The sequence below is a fragment of the Mauremys mutica genome, chromosome 2 (genome assembly GCF_020497125.1).
Source record: "Mauremys mutica isolate MM-2020 ecotype Southern chromosome 2, ASM2049712v1, whole genome shotgun sequence".
Classification (NCBI taxonomy): Eukaryota; Metazoa; Chordata; order Testudines; family Geoemydidae; genus Mauremys; species Mauremys mutica.
The window spans coordinates 190,906,473-190,923,615 of NC_059073.1; the positions used below are offsets into that span (position 1 = coordinate 190,906,473).

Sequence of the window (17,143 nt, forward strand, 5' to 3'; positions counted from 1 at the left end):
CAATTGTCCTTGTATGCATGAACAGAAAGACAAGATGTTATATCCTTAGGGCCATATACTGCTGTCTATCCACAGCAGAAACCCCACTGAAATCAATTTGGCTTCCCAGTGTCAAAAAATTTAACTTTCTTCATCCCTGTAATGCATTTGAGCCCAAAGTGATTGGATAATTTGGCTAAGTTCTGGATAAGTTTCCAAACTTTGGAGTCCTTATCCAAACTGATTCTTTTGAAGTTTGCCAATCTGTTTCCCTGTAAATTAATGTGACGTTGCATCCCATAATGCTTTATAGAAATATGCTTATGAGTGTAAATATGACATAACTAGAATATGTTTTATGCTAAATATGCCATGTAACATCTCTGCAAAGGTTATGATCTACTGAATATATTCATCCTATTTGTATGCATGTATCATTTATATCTGAAGTTCTGAGCTTTGGCTCTATGCTTGTATTTAAAGTGTTTGCTCTAGGAAGCACATAAAACAGATTTGGTCAACTTAGTGTGAAGGGGACATTCAAGTAATTGGGAGTGCTTAACTAACAATGGACTTTGGGAGACGCCAATCCACACCTGAGCTTTCCTGGGAACCTTCAAACTAACATGTAAACAACAGCATCAGCCTGCAAAAAGCTGAATCATTCACACACATGTGATTTGCCCCAGTGGCTAGCGACGCCATCTTGTGACTGTGATGTTGCACAAGAGAGGATATAAGAGGCCCTGAAAGCCCCTTCATTGTGTGTTCAGCTGGCTCAAAAGATAACTTCTCCACCCCAAAGAAATGCCTGAAAGAAACTGGAACAAATGACAGTAACTACAAGTGTGTGAGTGATTGCTGGACCCAGACTAGAAGGAATCTAGTCTGCCAAAGAAGCTTATTGGAACATCTCTGAGGGTGATTTACACCTGCATTTAGTTTCTTACTGTATTAGGCTTAGACCTGTGTGTTTTATTTTATTTTGCTTGGTAACTTACTTCGTTCTGTCTGTTATTACTTGAAACCACTTAAATCCTACTTTTTATATTTAATAAAAATCACTTTTTACTTATTAATTAACCCAGAGAAAGTAACTAATTCCTGGGGGAGCAAACAACTGTGCATCTCTCTCTGTCAGTGTTATAGACGGAGAACAATTTATGAGTTTATCCTCTATAAGCTTTATGTAAAATGGATTTATTTGGGTTTTGGACCCCATTGGGAGCTGGGTATCTGGGTGTTGGAGACAGAAGCACTTTTTAAGCTGTTTTCAGTTAAGCCTTTTCAGTTAAGCAGCTTTTGGGGGATGTGGTTCAGACCTGGGTCTGTGTAGCAGGCTAGTGTGTCTGGCACAACAAGGCAGGGTACTGAAGTCCCAAGCTGGCAGGGAAAACGGGCTCAGAGGTAGTCCCAGCACATCAGGTGGCAGTCCCAAGGGGGTTTCTGTGACCCGGCCTGTCACAGAATCTAATGTAGTGAAGACTTGGAATACTCTGGCATAAGTTCCCTACGAGACCTTATGGAGCACAGGACATGTAGAGGTCTGCTCTTACATGCCATGCCCTCACTCTCTTCCTCATGCTATGGAGATGATTGCTGATGCAGGAGGCAATAGAGCTGCCAGCCTCCTTCAGTTATCTGCTGGCTGAGATCTAGGAGACATGTATTAACTGCACTTTGTTTTGGATGCTGCCTTAGCTATAGTAAGGAAGAAAATCTCTGGGGAGTCTTAGAAAGAAATGTCTTTGGATCTTAAAATTTATCCTTTTTTCCCTGCCTCCATTTGGGGTACTGATTTAATTGAAGTCCTATCGACACAGGCACCAGGCTCTCCATTAACTTAATTGGAGTGGCAACCTTTCAAGTGAGAGCCACATTTATGGAGATGCCTATTAGAGTACTTGTATTGACAATAAAAGTGAAACAGACAACCAAAATAATTCAATGATAAAAGATAATTCACTTTGCAACATTGAAAAAAAAATAAAAATAAAAAGACAAAAAAGAAACCAGCCACAAGTAGTAACAAATGCCCATCCCTTTGCTAGTGAAAAGGGAATCCTATGCTAATTATTCTGTTTTTTTAAATGGCTGAATTGTATTCCAGAAATGTGTCTGTTGGATACTGATCTAATACTGCCAGAAATAAGGAGTAAGTCCACTGAAGTCAAGAGTTACGCCAGTGTAAAAATAAAATGAGATAAAGAATCAGGTTGTTATACTTTAGTGTAGGCAAACTAATTTATCAGCTGCCTGAAGTGTCCCAGGCTTCTTTAATTAATCCAGTAAAACCTGGCATTATAGTAATCATTTTTGTTGAACCTTGGGGGGTACAGTGCAGCTACATTCTTGTTGTATACCTGATAGCCAAAGCTGCAAATCTTTCAGATCTTGGCCAGCATGGTATCTCAAGCAATGTCAGGGATCTTAACCATGATCAACACTGAAGGTCTCAGCTGCTAAATGCTCCCTTCTTCCAGTCGCTACCTTCCAAATGTGGGAGATTACATCTGTGCTTTCAGGAGACACATTGACTCCCTTTCTACCAGCTGGTTCCTTATGTTCACTTTCTGGACACCACCCTCTCTGAGGGGAGGGAGGCTTATGAGTACAGAGGTCTGCTCTCTTGGGGCAGGGTGTTCAATCCTCTAGCCAACCGTGTCAGGAAATCTGCAGGTCTCAGGGAATCCATTCAGAGAGCCAGACCCTGCCTCACTTCCTCCTCCTGGCTCATTCACGGTCAAGATATCATTGGTAGGTACCCACCACTTTGCACTACCGTTTTGTCTCAGGGGAAAAAAATCATCATGCAGAAGTTACTGCTGCTTAGAGCTGCGTTAATGCCTCCTGGGAAATCCATTGGAAAGGATGATGTGTATGTAGTGTATTGCTCTTTTAACCCAAACCCTCAGAGAGGGTATTTACACAGCAGCTGGGAAGTGAGATTCACAGCTTGGGTAGACACGTGTGTGCTGGCTCTGCTCATGCTGGTGCATTAAAAATAGCAGTGTAGCTGAAGCGGCACGGGCAGCCGCTTGGACTAGCTACTCGAGATCAATCCCACCCAATTCTCTGGGTACATACTCTGGCATATGCTGAGCCGCCGCCTGCGCCACAGCAGCCACTCTGCTTGAGTTAACGCATTAAAAACACCAGAGCTAATGCGTGCATGTCTATCCGTGCTGGGAATCACATCTCCCAGTTGCTGTGTAGACTTACCCCGGGACAGGCTTCCTTCCTGCCACCACCAGTCTGTGCTAGGAGCTACAAACAATACAGCAGAAACTGAAAGCAAATACCCCTATGGGTGTGTCTCCCATCATTCCTTAACTAAACACACTACAGGGACCTAGAGGACTGGCCATGTGTCACACCCTCAGGTCCTGTATCCTGTCTTGGACAGTGGTCGACACCTAGGAAGGAGCTGTTCGAGCCTTTCCCCACGGCCAGAGTCCCCGCTGATGGAATCTTTCTGGGTAGAGGGAAAGACTCAGCAGTGGGTCACCATACTGCTTAAAATAGCAGCCTAGATGGGGAGGCACTGCTTGGGTGAGTAGTGAGCCATGTAGAGTACATATCCACAGGGTTCAGATGCATCTTTGTGCTATTCACCTAAGCAGTGCCTCATCATCATCACTGCTATTTATACCCAGGCTAGGGGTGCATGCAGTCTATGTACTCTTAGCAATGCCAAAAGAAGTGTGCAGTATAGAAGTAACTTGAGAGTTCAATACAGTCTCTCTCCATCTAGCTTTTGCACAGTTTTCATTAGTTTTTGCTAATGTAATGGCCATATATATTACACAGAAATAACATAGGACTGCAGAATTATCTGAATAATTTTAAATGCTTTTCTCATTTTAAATATGTAGTTTCATTTGATACTGCAGTATGCATTTTTATTAATAAGAAGTTATTTCTTTTTTATAAATGGTGAACTGGAGTATCTCATCATTTCTTCTTCTAAATAGATCAAGACTTTAATCTAATGCAAGCCTTGCTGGGAGTAGAGACTTTCTACCTACTTTAGTTACAAAGAATATTCAATTAAACATGGAAGTTTAATTCATTTAGTTATGAAAATTAAATGAGCTCAGCAAGGTACATTTGATTTGCCTCAGGAGGAAAAAAAAAAAAAACACACTTCTCTCCAAGGGAAGAAATATGAAGGTAAAATAAAAGTAAGTTCTACAGCTCAATAATGGAAAGTTGGTGTCAGGACCCCAATATTGCACCAATCCTTAGGCAGCATCCTTAGACGATGTGCTGAACAGCTGGCCTGACCAACAGCACTAATGCTAAAGGCCTACAGCAGCCACACCCCAAGCCCCGACTCGATGGACAAGCAGCATTCTCACTGGGTGCCTGGGCTATACAAAGGCCCCAACTGGAAGAGGAAGCTGACTGAGCAACAGGCCGTTCGTTGCCTGCTGCCTAGACTGCCCTGCTGTTCCTACTGACCCTACCTTGTTGCCCTGCTGTCTCGCCTGATCCTGCCTCCCCAACAAACTAACCCAGCCCCTTGGATTGGATCCACCAGCTACTGACCCCTGTGCAAACTCAGACCATTGCTCTGGACTGCCTGCAATATGGATTGACCAGCTGGCTACCCGACCACTCATGCACCATTGACTAGAACTCAGGACTGCTGCCTAACCTGCCTCAGCCACTGGGCATTACAGTTTGGAGGAATCAAGGGCCCAGACTTGATATGGCACACAAGTCACATCCACAATGAACATATGTAGAACACACAACCAGAGACTGGTGTTGATGCCACACATAATTTTGGGGCAACAAAATCTTTGTGGATCATTATAAAAATCTACCCAGGTCAAGGAAAACATTCTCTTCAACACAACAGAGCTCTCTTATATTTCTGCACATTTGCTTGGGCAATTAACTTTCATTCAAAGAAATTTGAGCAACTGGTTGCTCTCTGAGAAAGGAAACCATCTGGATGTTGCACTAGTTACCTACCATTTTTGCAGATGGGGCAGCATTGATCTGGCTCGTACACTGGATCCACACATTCAGTCTGAGGACAAGCAGACACTGTGCACAGCACTTCACCATTGGCTTCGCAACGGCATTTCTCACATGGGGAAACCTGAAACACAAATCCATTCATTTTTTAATTCATCCATTCAATATTCTCTCCCAGGCAGCATAATGCCTTTCTTTGCCTCTCTTTCTTTTACATGCATCTTGTCTTCCACAGTTATTCAGACAAAAGTGGGGCTGCTGCAGTCTCAATTTAGGGCAGCAACCATGCTAGCCCCAGGAACCGTTCTGAATCCATGCTCCAAATTGAGCAAAGCAAAAGGTTCTGAGGATGAGAGTCATGTGAGACCATTAAGTAATAGTTGGAAGACATTCCCCCTGGCTCCAAGGATTGATGTGAGGTTAGTCTAGAGCTGGTCTTTTATTATACTAAAAGTAATTTTGATTTAAAATGGCTTTATGACTAAATTTTTCATTTTCTGTTTTTCTGATGAAAAAACCCAAACCTCAATATTTTCACAGGAAATTCAGACCAAAAAATGAAAAAAAAATTCTCTAAATTTCTTGTGAAAACCAACTGGCATTTTCTATAACTGCCAATATTTGAAGTGTACATGTAGGAAGATTTTGAGAGGAATAAAAAACATGATTGGTTTAGAGGGGACAGTGGAAAAATGATAATTACTGAAACAAAAGTACTATTTCTCTTAGGGCTTGACCCTACTCCTAGTGAAGTCAATGGGGAAACTCACATGCATTTAAACTGAGCAAGAGCAAGCCCCTAATTAGCAAGTATCAGAGGGGTAGCTGTGTTAGTCTAGATCTGTAAAAGCAGCAAAGAATCCTGTGGCACCTTATAGACTAACAGACGTTTTGGAGCATGAGCTTTCGTGGGTGAATACCCACTTTGTCGACGAAGTGGGTATTCACCCACGAAAGCTCATGCTCTAAAACGTCTGTTAGTCTATCAGGTGCCACAGGATTCTTTGCTGCTTCCCCTAATTAGCAACAGTTGGACATGCATGTGATTCTTATTTCCTGGATATGTAAAACACCCTCCACAATTTAACAGAATGCTCCCTTGTCCTGTCCTCCCGCCCCGCCCCACACCCCCCCCCATCCTCATGTCTCTCAAGTGCACCTGAACCCTTCAGAAAAAAAAAACAGGGAGGGGCACAGGTGCACCAGGGCCATTTCATACTGCTGATCTCTCCCCTCTGTTGAGGGTGTGATTACTACTGCTGTACCCCAAATGGCACCGGTACACACACACAGCAGATTTCAGGGAAGGAAATGTGTTAGAACGCTGTTTCCAGTGCCATCCTCCCCTCCACCATGGTTAAGACCTGGACATGTTCCACACCCAACATTTTCCTATTTCTAGAAGTGAACTTGAGGTTCTAAAGTGCTCAGATAAGGTTCTGCCTCCTTCTCTCCATGCCATTTAATTCCAGATTCCAGTGAAACAGAAGCACCAACACACTGTCATCAGGCTGTTCTCGTCGGATCACTGTCGACACTCAAAGTGGAATTGCTAGAAATCTTAAGGAAGTCTGTGCTCACTAAAGGATCACTCAGGCTTGCACCTTTGGGGTCATCTTTGATTCCTCCCTCAAATAAGGTTCTCACTTGCTCCGCTAAAAATCCCCAAGAGCCAGACCTTCCACCCTACCTCAACTCTCATTTGGGTCAGTATTCTTTTATCTGGATTACAGAGACATCCTTCTCCCTTGCTTCTCTACTTCTTATTCAACCTGCCATATCCAATGTTATCTTCCATACTCACTGCTACTTCTCCCTGAATCCCTCCACATTTTCTGCTTCTCTCTCTCTCCTCTTCCTCACTTTCAAATCTCGGTACAGTGTTACCCATGGTTACATCAATGCCCTTGTCTCCTCCTATACACCTATGTTCTATGCTCTGCCACCAATTTCTCCGTTCACTAACCTCTTCCTCTCTTTTTGCTCATGTGTCAGACCCTCTTTTCTTGCTATCCTCTCTGCTCAGGCCAGCATCTCTCTCCACTTTGCCCTCCTCCCTTACATTTAATTTGGTTCCGTTAGACTTCCACAGCTAGCTGTCCTCTCCTAGTGCTCTTCCCTATAAAATATACTATAGCTTAAAAAATCCTGTAGCTACAAAATGCACAACAGAGCCACACGATGCACATCTCTGTTATAAGTTCTTTGGGGCAAGGCCTCTGTCTTCAAATTGTTTATAAAGTGCCATGCACATCTATGGCACTATAGCTAGGGCCCTGCCACATTCACTGTCCATCTTGGACAATTTCACAGTAATAGGATTTTTAAAACAGTAAATTTCATGACTTCAGCTATTTAAATCTCACATTTCAGAGTGTTGTAACTGTAAGGGTCCTGACCCAAAAAGGACCATGGGGGGGTTGCAAGGTTATTGTAGGGAGGGTTGTAGTACTGCTACCCTTATTTCTGTGCTGCTGCTGGTGGCGGTGCTGCCTTCAGAGCTGGGCAGCTGGAGAGCAGTGGCTGCTCCTACTGGCTAGGAGTCCAGCTCTGAAGGCAGAGCCACTGCCAGCAGCAACACAGAAGTAAGGATGGCATGGTATCCTATTGCCACCTTTACTTCTGCACTGATACCTGTAGAGCTGGGCCCTCAGTCAGCAGTGCCCTCTCTCCGTCTGCCCAGCTCTGAAGGCAGCGCAGAACTAAGGGTGGCAATACCACGACCTCCCCCTAAAATAACCTTGCAACCTTCCCTTCCCCCGCAACGCCCTTTTGGGTCAGGACCCCCCAATCTGAGAAACACTGGTCTCCCTTGTGAAATCTGTATAGTATAGGGTAAAAGCACACAAAAGACCAGATTTCACAGGGGGTGACGCATTTTTCATGGCTATGAATATGGTAGGACCCCAGCTATAGCAGAAGAGGAAGAGGCTATTTCCAGATCAATTTATAGAATCAAGAGATTCAGGTATCTGACAAACTTTGGATGATCATCTAAAATTATGGGTGCTTATCCAAGTGAAACCTGAATTCTGAATATTTTGAAGCTTACAGGTCACTACTGAGAAACCATTCTTCTGTAGTTATTATCTCTCATTTTACATGCTAAGGTATAAAATATATGGTTTGCTTTTAAGATCTTAGCTAAAACTTAATCAAGAAATCAAGTCTTTGGGTTAAATTCACCAAAAGCCTAAGTTGGCACAATTCCATAGACTTCACAATGTTTGGGTACATTTAAATAAGTGGTGAATTTAGCCCTGTTCTCTCTGACAGCTTGACAAGATCAACAGCAAAAATGGATATTCCCTATTCAAGTATTCCATATACTATGGTACAGATAGCTTTTATATCACATTTTATATCCTTGTATCTGATGCACTGAAGCAGCAATCAAGACTGAAAAAAAATATTTTAGGAAGAACATTTATTCAGCCTTATAAAATTAAAACATCTTTTAATTCAGCAGCTTATTTACTGAAATTTAAACTTTGACAGAACCATTTGCCTTCTACAAAGCATAGACTGCCCAGAATATGAAGCCATTTAACAAAATATTAACGGCACTGTGAAAAGAGACAATCCTGATTTAAAGTCTGAACACAAGTGAGTGTTCATAAAGATGCATTTCCCTCAAATATAATGTGGTTTTGAAGATCATACCTTTCAGAAACTGAACTCTCTATGATAAACAGATGTCCAAGTAGTAGGTCATGAACACTTCTTTTGCATGTAATATATAGCAGGTTATTGCAAAGAAATATTTACAATGATCCTTTAATAAGCACTGTCATCCCTCAGACATTGTTTTGTTCTGTTTTTTTCCTCGGATGAGAGGTATATTCTTCCCTGGATACACCACCACATATATTTCCTGCATCTACAATGTGATCTACGGTACATAATTCACTGCAACTTGCTAATTAGAAGCACCTTGCACTTTGGTGATCAGGAAGAGATTCAGTACAGAGACAAATTCTCATTTCAGTTACATCAAATGTAAATCTGGAGGAAATCCACTGACCTCAGTGTAGTATCTCCACACTTAAACAGTGTAACCAGGATAAGAATCTGATGCTAAGGCATCCTGTTTTCCCAGCCACAAAAGTTTCTTCACTTTGGACTTCATTGTGCAAACATTCACGTTGGTGAGCACTTGCAGAGTCTGTTGTAGTCTATGGGATAACTCTTACTCATACAAGCTCTCCAATATGAATAAGAGTTGTACAATGTAGTCCTTTAAGAACACAGTAGAATGAGCACATAAGTATTTCTTTCTACTCTGTTTTGTAATATTTTCAAGAGTATGAGTCAAGTACATTTTCAGCAGAAGTGAAGAAGAATAGTTGTTAAAGCAGCATTAGCTCTGCCCCTTATAGAAATGCCCAGGGAGCCCTTATTTGCATATCTTTGGACCAAATGTTGCTGCTTATTGCTGCTTCTTTTTTCAATATAGGCAAGACGTAGTTAAAACTATAAAAAAACAATGCCTGAAAAAGGCCAAAAAAGTAATATTAATAAGGATCAATTTATAAGAGATAGTCTAGCAAGGAAATGTCTTGGTATGACACCATGTAATTAGCAGGGAATCATAAGTCAGAATTGGAGAAGGCCCATTTGTGCCTCTTCCATTTTCCCCTCCCCTCTAACAGATGAACTCTTACTTCAGCATAGGTTCTAATGGCTGATGCGATGGGGCTGTCACCAGTTCCTTTTGGGACACTATTCCACAATCTAACAGATCATGCATTTAGTGGTAAAGCAATTTCAGAGTAAGTAATGAAAAATACTACATAAGTGCTAAATATTAACTATATCTCAAAAGCAGATCTTCCCATGCTAACATAGAAGAACCAATAAGAAGCAGATAAATCGGACCTAATTTGCCAGGCAGCCATAAAACCTATAGGAAATCACAAGAAGTTGTCTTCTTGAGGGTCTGAAGGAAGATTATGAACAAGTGTATAAATGTTTTTCTGTGGAGCTAAAGATGTAGTAGAAAAGCTTGCATACATAAGTATGCAAACAAGTGGATCAGTTAAGGGTTCCCCAACAGAAGAGCAAGAAAAATTCTAGCATAATACAGGCAGCAAGCCAGATCCTTAGCTCTTTAATGTCACAGCTCAGTTGAAGTCAGTGGAGCTATGCCAATTAACACAAGTTGAGGATCTGGCCCAGCATGCATACCAAAGTACTTTGTTTTAGGCAATTTTTTTCTGGACTTTGGGGGGGGGGGGAACCACCTGCTTACAGAAAGTGGAAGTTCTCTATTTGTACTTTAACCGAGACAGAGATTAAATAACTCAAAGAAAAAAAAATCCAGAAGTCTATATATTTCATTCCTGGCATCTCTGAAAACTCTACGTAAAATAAATAAATAAATAAAATCCATAAAACTATATCCATTTACTCTTGGGTTGGTATTTCTAGTAACATTTTCATTCCATTTACATTCCCCAAGAGATCATGAACATGGTTAGGCTGAAAAGCATTAATATATCAGCCTTCTTTATATTTCTCTGTGCCTTCAAAGCACCACAAATGCTTTGAAATCCATCTGGATTTGTTGTCTTCAAGAATTTCAAGTGAGTTGTTCATAAAATTAAATTCTTTGACAGGATAGAAGTTGTGATAAACAAAGCAAAATCTGTACCAGCAAAGTATCCAAGTAACAAAGCCCAGTAATGATCACAGGAATACTACTTTAAAATTTGAATACAAATAATAAAGAGATTCCAATAGGATTCTATCTTCATTGAGGAATTCCATTTTAATCATAGTTGGGAGACTATGTTCTTTTGTAAGGTACTTTTGCTCCCAATCCCATTAAAAGTTCTCTATAAGCTGAAACACTTGCCATACTGCAGCATGGCCCCCACAAAAAGCTATACTGCAAGTGGTAGATGAAGACATCTTTATTAGGCTTCCGAGTTTTGGGGTTTTGTTTTTTTCAGTTTTGGTTTGCAATAAATTTTATTTTCCTTCCTAACACTTGTATATAACAGATACTACCACACACACAAATACAAGCAAAGTCTGTATGCAGAGATTGATGTATCTCCCTCCACTCCTAGTTTCACAGGAGCAGATTTTACCACTGCTTGGAGAGATGGTTTTTTGTTTTGGTTTGGTTTTTTTGTTTAAATAAAAACGTATGTCAAACTCCATTTACAGGCGAGTCTCATCTTACACTGGGGTTATGTTCCACTGTCAGTGCGTAAAGCGAAAATCGCGTATAGTCAAAATTACATTGAGTGTAATGGCGGGCAGAATTGCCCACACTACAGGTACAGTATTAAAATTATTTTTCTGTTTTTGTTTTTGCTGACCGCACGAAGCTGAATTCGTGCATGTTAAATGCACGCATGATGAGAGTCGCCTGTATATACAATATATACACATGCACACACACACATTTGTGTATGCATACACATGAATCTGCATACACGTAATTCATGTAATCACTTAAGGAGTCAATATGTTTTTCTTCATCAGAATATGTGACTGATTCCCATTAATGGAACATATACATATAGAGAGGATAGACTTACCTGTTTACAAATACTTCCCTGACCTAAATCAAATGGTAGAGAGTGCTGTACTTAACATCCACAAGACAGCTGTGACTACAATTATAAAAATGGATTCCAATACTGGGTGCAGTTATTTCCATCTGCAATTGTGCATGCATTTAGTAGTGATCTGATTGTACATGTAAGTTACTTCCTTTCAATCTTAATTGATTACAATGGTATATGAAAATAACTGTGCCTACTGTTTTGCACCTATGATATTATAGGCTGAGTTGAGGCCCAGCTATGCAGTGCCAGTATGATAAAACATATAGGCTGCAATTAAAGTGCTGTATAGCTTTAGTGATTTTCCTTAGCCACCCTGAACACATGCATATCCTTACTCATCCTAGTTATTACTTATCCTAACAGAGCACAAATAATTGAAAAATGTCACTGCATTATGGGAAGGTTTCATTAGAACTGCCAGAGTCAGAATGGGGTAAAACAAAGCTGAAAACACAGAAGAAATATAGTTCTGAAAAAGATCTATGGGCACTGCCCAGTATTACACTTCCAAAGCTAACAGGCATGATTGTTGTGTGACAGCAGTGAGCCCATGGGTTTTATTCTTCCACCACAAGCTGAACTTAATGAAGTAACTTAACTGCATTTTAAGGCTACTCTACTGTCAGTAAGGCAAGATTCTTACATTAAATGAAGACATAGATGGGGTTGGAAAGCTGTGGATGAAGAACACATTAAAATGCTAGCACTAAGCTGTTGAGACCTGGAGACAACATAAGCAGGGAAGCACATTATTTTGACATTGCTTCTGAATGTACTGTGCTGAAACAGTAAGGATTTCAGAACCTGGCCATAAAAGGGCACACCAGCCACCTACATTTTAAATAAAAAGTGAAGAAATAAAAGGAATAAATTGCTGTGCCAAGACTCAAGACCTTGGGGAGGGAGGAGAGGAGATGGGCCTACTGTTTGCTGGCATATGCCTTGAAAGATGCTAGTGTTCTGAGCATAGCCACCTAGAGATGGCAGAGAAAAAGTGCTGTGTTCAGAGAATAAATCAGAATCATTCTCTGGCTTTTTTAGAAGGTGAAAAAATGTAGAAAAGCATTCAAAAGAAAAATAAGTTCCTAAGATTACACAAATACCACAGATGACACCAAAGAATAGACGAGCAGTGTACTTATAACCTTCATAAAGATTAATTTTCTCTCTCAAATATATATGAGACAGGCATGAACTCCAGCCCAGAAGTTCAGGAGCATTCGGATCTGGGTTTTGGTTCAGGCCCACATCTAGCAGATGCACACTCCCAAATGTGCATGCACAACAGTACCTGTTTACAGAACTCAGCTATAATGAAAATTTATAAGGGGGGCGGGAGGAGTAACTGTAAGATCAGGCCTTAAGTCCAACACTGTTTCAATACACAAGATGAATTTGCAATGATAATGAACCTCCACCATTGTTAAGATTTCTGTTTGTTTTAAAAACAGGAAAGCTTCACTATAAAAGTATTCCACTAGATAGAAAAAATGACTGTACTTAAATATTGTCATAATCTGTCCTCTGAACCATACTATGATTAATACACCAAGGTCCATAATCATACCCACAGAAAATTATATAACTGTGACATCCCAGTTTGAACAGGCAAAAAAGATGGATTAAAGGATGCATTACTGTCACTAACTGGCTATTAACAATGGAAATCAGCCCCAAATGGCAAATAGGTTTCACAAAGGATAAGTTTTATGGTTAAAATTGTAAAATAAGGGGACAGTAAATGTAATGCTGAAAATGCAATGGAAACTCTCAGGGCACATACATATTAATACTGAATGGCTGCACTGTGATTTTTTTTTATACTATAAATACGAAAGGAATTAATAAAGATGAGCTCCCTCATTTTTAAAATGTTATGGTTTCACTGAACTGGAAAGGTCGTGTTTAAATGAAAAATTACACACTGCTGTAGGTGTAGTATTAACAAGAAATAAAAAAGCCCTCTCTAAGAAACCATTTCAAGAACATAAGATCACAGACCAACCCTCACAATTATTATTATTATTATTTTAAATAAAAAGGCCCTTACCATGAATTCTTCTAGTGTCTGGTAGGTCTTTCCTCTGAACTCACAGTAGTTCTTCCTCTCTTTGCACTGTGGGCAGCACTGACTGGTGTCTACATGAATACACCGTGGATGGAGTCTTGGGCACTCAGGTTGAATGCACAGAGGTCCCTCATCAGTGCAAAGGCAGGGGCAAGCAGAGGGACCTGGAGTAAACTTCTCTCCGATAGCATAAACAAAGCCACTCTCATCCACACAGCCTTTCCCACGGTAATCTGGATAGGCATACTCCTCTGGAGGCTCAGGAGTAGTACTAGCAACAACTTCTGGGAGGGATGATTCTTCAGCCGCCTGAGGTTCCTCTGGAACACCGTCCCTTTGCTCCTGTGCTTGAATGTTCCCAGATTTACTGCTTGTTCCTTGACTATTCCAAACTTGTTTTTGCCTAGTCCAAGATTCTTTGTTTGAATAATTTCTGTTTCCTTTACTCTTCCAATCTCTGGTGCCCTCTTCCCGCCCATTCCTTCCAATTTCATTCATTTTCCCTGGGCCTGTCTGACTCTGACTGTCCGGCCTGGTTGATGTATGATCCCTCTTTTCCTGGCTTGTTTTTATCTCCTGTTTGTCTGGAGCCTTGGCCAGTTTTTGCACAGGTATGGTGGAGCTACAGAGAGCAACCATGAGACAGCAGGTTACAAGAAGAGAACTAGAGAGCGCGCCAATTGCCATTGCAGTAGAGCTGGCCATCGCCTATGGCATCCCAGAGGGACAAGAGATGCTGCATTCACATCAGAGGGAATCACTATGTAAATCCAGTCCCTAGGAAGAGAACAATTAGAAATACTTCAGCTCACACGTTTTTCACTGGGCATTGGTACCAATGCCACATCTCAAACAACATGCAACTTTGGTTGATAATTTATACAAAAGACAAAGTTCTTGTGCTGCATCCCTCCTCCCCACGCTTTGCCTGTATGTTGTTTTATAGATTGCAAGTTCTTTGGGACAGGGACCTTTATTCTTACATCTCTAAAAATGCTGTACAAACTTGGTGAGGTATAATTAATAAGAGCTGGCATAAATCAGTTAAAAAAAAAAGAAGACTGCTGTAAAGTGAATGTATCTAGAATCAAATGAAGCTCCTTAAATCACAGCAGACTCCAGAACAAACATCAACCATTCACTTCCATTTCCTGACTTCATGCATGATGATTTTCATTAATCTTTTATTCAATCTGATAAGAGTTGTTTTAAAATAACTGCCAGTGAGCATGATTTAAAAAAAAAAAAAAAAGTAAGCATAAGCACGTTATTAAAGCCAGCAGAGCTAAACAGTTCTCTTTGAAATTTCCTGCAGTACGCATATGCTGCCTGTTTCTTCCTCTGGTTTACAACAGCAAAGCAAAATAGTTCATTTAAACCTAATGTTTAACAGAAGTCCTCCCAACATAACTACCCCAGCTATTGATTAAAAATATCATACATTAAAATTGTATGTGGTGGACAAAAAATGTGAGACACTGGGTAAACATAAACAGCCTTTACAATTGTCTTCCAACTTTCTGTATAAATTAACATTTGAACTACCTTTGCACAAAGCCCTTTGAGGGAAAAAAACCAAAAACCACTACCACCACATTTCCAGAATATGCATAGCCCTAGAATAAATGCGCCTCTCTCACATGCAGTTCTGGCTGAAGAAACAGACCAGGGCAGGCATATCATACACTGCACTTTGCTGTCTGCTTTCTATACAGTTTCTCATTGACCAGAAAGGTTAAAAAATAAGAACTGATCCCACACCACACACGCACCCTGATTTCTGGGGGTTCCTGTAGCTATTGTGGAAGGCAAGATAATGTCTAAATCAGGGAACAGCAGAAAGCCACCTGTGTCTGGAAAACTGAGAAGAGATGGAGCAGGGGATAAACAATTGCAAGACAACTGTTCTGCATTCCCCCTCCCCTCCTAGGGGGCTGCTGAAACTTTCCCATGGAAGGCAGACAGTGGGGGCTGACGAGCATCAGACTCTCCCAGCACAACCTACCTTTGCTAAGCCCCTCTCCAGCCCCGGGAGCGGCAGCCACCTCTCTGCCTCGGTGGCTGGGATTTCAGAGCCAGCCCTCCCCTTCTCCGCCTGGCATCGCACTCCTCCAGCCGCCCCGCTCTCCCCTCCCAAGCAGCCCTCCCTCGGCGTCCCAACTTTCCCCGGCTGGGGCGAGCCGGCGGGAGTTCAGGCTCGGGAGGGCGGGGAAAGGCGGGCGGGGGCAGCGCCCCTTCACCTACATGCAGGCGAGCATAAGCCCCGCAGACCGCGGCGTCAGCCCAGCAGCCGGCTCCTGGCGAGGAGAAGCCGCAGCTCCACCTGGGCTCCCATCCTCTGGCCACGCAGGGAGGGGAAATCAGCTGCTGCTGCCGCCCCCCCTCCTCCTCCGGGGACAAGCACCGCAGCCACCGGCTGCACCTGCCCGGTCCTTCTGGGCTGCCCCCCTACGCCTCTCGCATCCTGGCTGGCAGCCGCCCCGAGCCCAGCGTCTCGCTGGACCCCGGGGCTCCCCCCACGCCGCCTCCGCGGGGACTCCGGGCGTCTCCCGGCCGCTCGCCGAGGCTCTGCTGTGGCAGCAGTTTCTGGCTGGCTGCAAAGCCCGGGCGAGGGAGGTGAGCAGCGAAACGCCGCCGGCCGAGCGGGAGCGGGAGCGGGAGCTCCGTGCGCAGCCCGCCCGCCCTCCGCTCTGCTGGGGCCGCAGCGGGCTCCACCCCGCCCTGCTCACTCGCGCCTCTCCCGCCTTCAGCCCCCGGGTCCCGCCCGCCCGCACACACGCGCCCTCCTCGGGTTTTACCGCCCCTCAACCTACCGTTCCGTCCCCTTCGCCTCTTCCCTGCCATCAACTCCTGCCATTGCGCGCACTCCTCCTTCCAGCGTGCCCCCCTTGCCTTCCCCACGCGCCTCGGGCCGCCTCCTCTTCGCCAGCCCAGGGCGGGAAAGCGAGGAGCTCCACCGAGCTCAGGGGAGTCCGCAGAGCTTGTCTGCAGCTGAAAGTGAAGTGAGGATGGTGGGGGTGTGAACTTAAAAGGGCAATCGCTACTCCTGAATAACTCCAGCTATGGCCACTCTTACTCCTGAGTACAGTTGGGCCTGAGTAACTCCAGTTGGAAACAAGCCCTTACACTGGTGTAAAACTGATGCAAATAAGATCAGAATCAGGGCTGCCCTCTCTCCTTTCCTTGCCAAGGTCGTTCTTTCCCTCCTTCACGTTCCCCTTATTTATGTTTTCTTCCTTTTTACTTTACAGTGTTCTCTTTCCTCTTTTTTTAAATTGGTGTTTCACTCATTCTTCCTGTCCTTCACTCTCTCTGATTTTTTCTTCTCTCTCACTTACCTTTCTCTCTTCTCTCTCAGTTTTTCCGGCTCTCTTCTTCTCTACTCTCCACCCATTTTCTCCTCTTCATAATCCCCCTTAGGTGCTGGAACAATTTTTATAGCGAGGGATGCTGAAAGCCATAAAACAAAACTGTAAACCCTGTAAATGATGGAAACCACTTCAAACCAGGTGGTGCTGCCCTACCT

General features: G+C 42.8%; 1 protein-coding gene across 6 annotated transcripts in view; it reads right to left on the reverse strand.

Annotated features, from left to right (window-relative positions):
* Positions 1–16,555, reverse strand: part of VWC2 (von Willebrand factor C domain containing 2) — a 106,229-nt gene extending 89,674 nt beyond the window's left edge. For 2 of the 6 annotated variants that reach the window (XM_045006563.1, XR_006577106.1), the window contains exons 1-3: positions 15,623–15,849; positions 13,600–14,394; positions 4,963–5,092 (exon numbers count right to left, since the gene is read on the reverse strand). In XM_045006563.1, coding sequence (XP_044862498.1) covers positions 4,963–5,092; positions 13,600–14,322 — 853 coding nt within the window. In that variant the 5' untranslated portion in view covers positions 14,323–14,394; positions 15,623–15,849. The other 4 variants (XM_045006564.1, XM_045006565.1, XM_045006566.1 and 1 more) reach the window with 4 other exon arrangements.
* Positions 16,556–17,143: the final 588 nt, after the last annotated feature.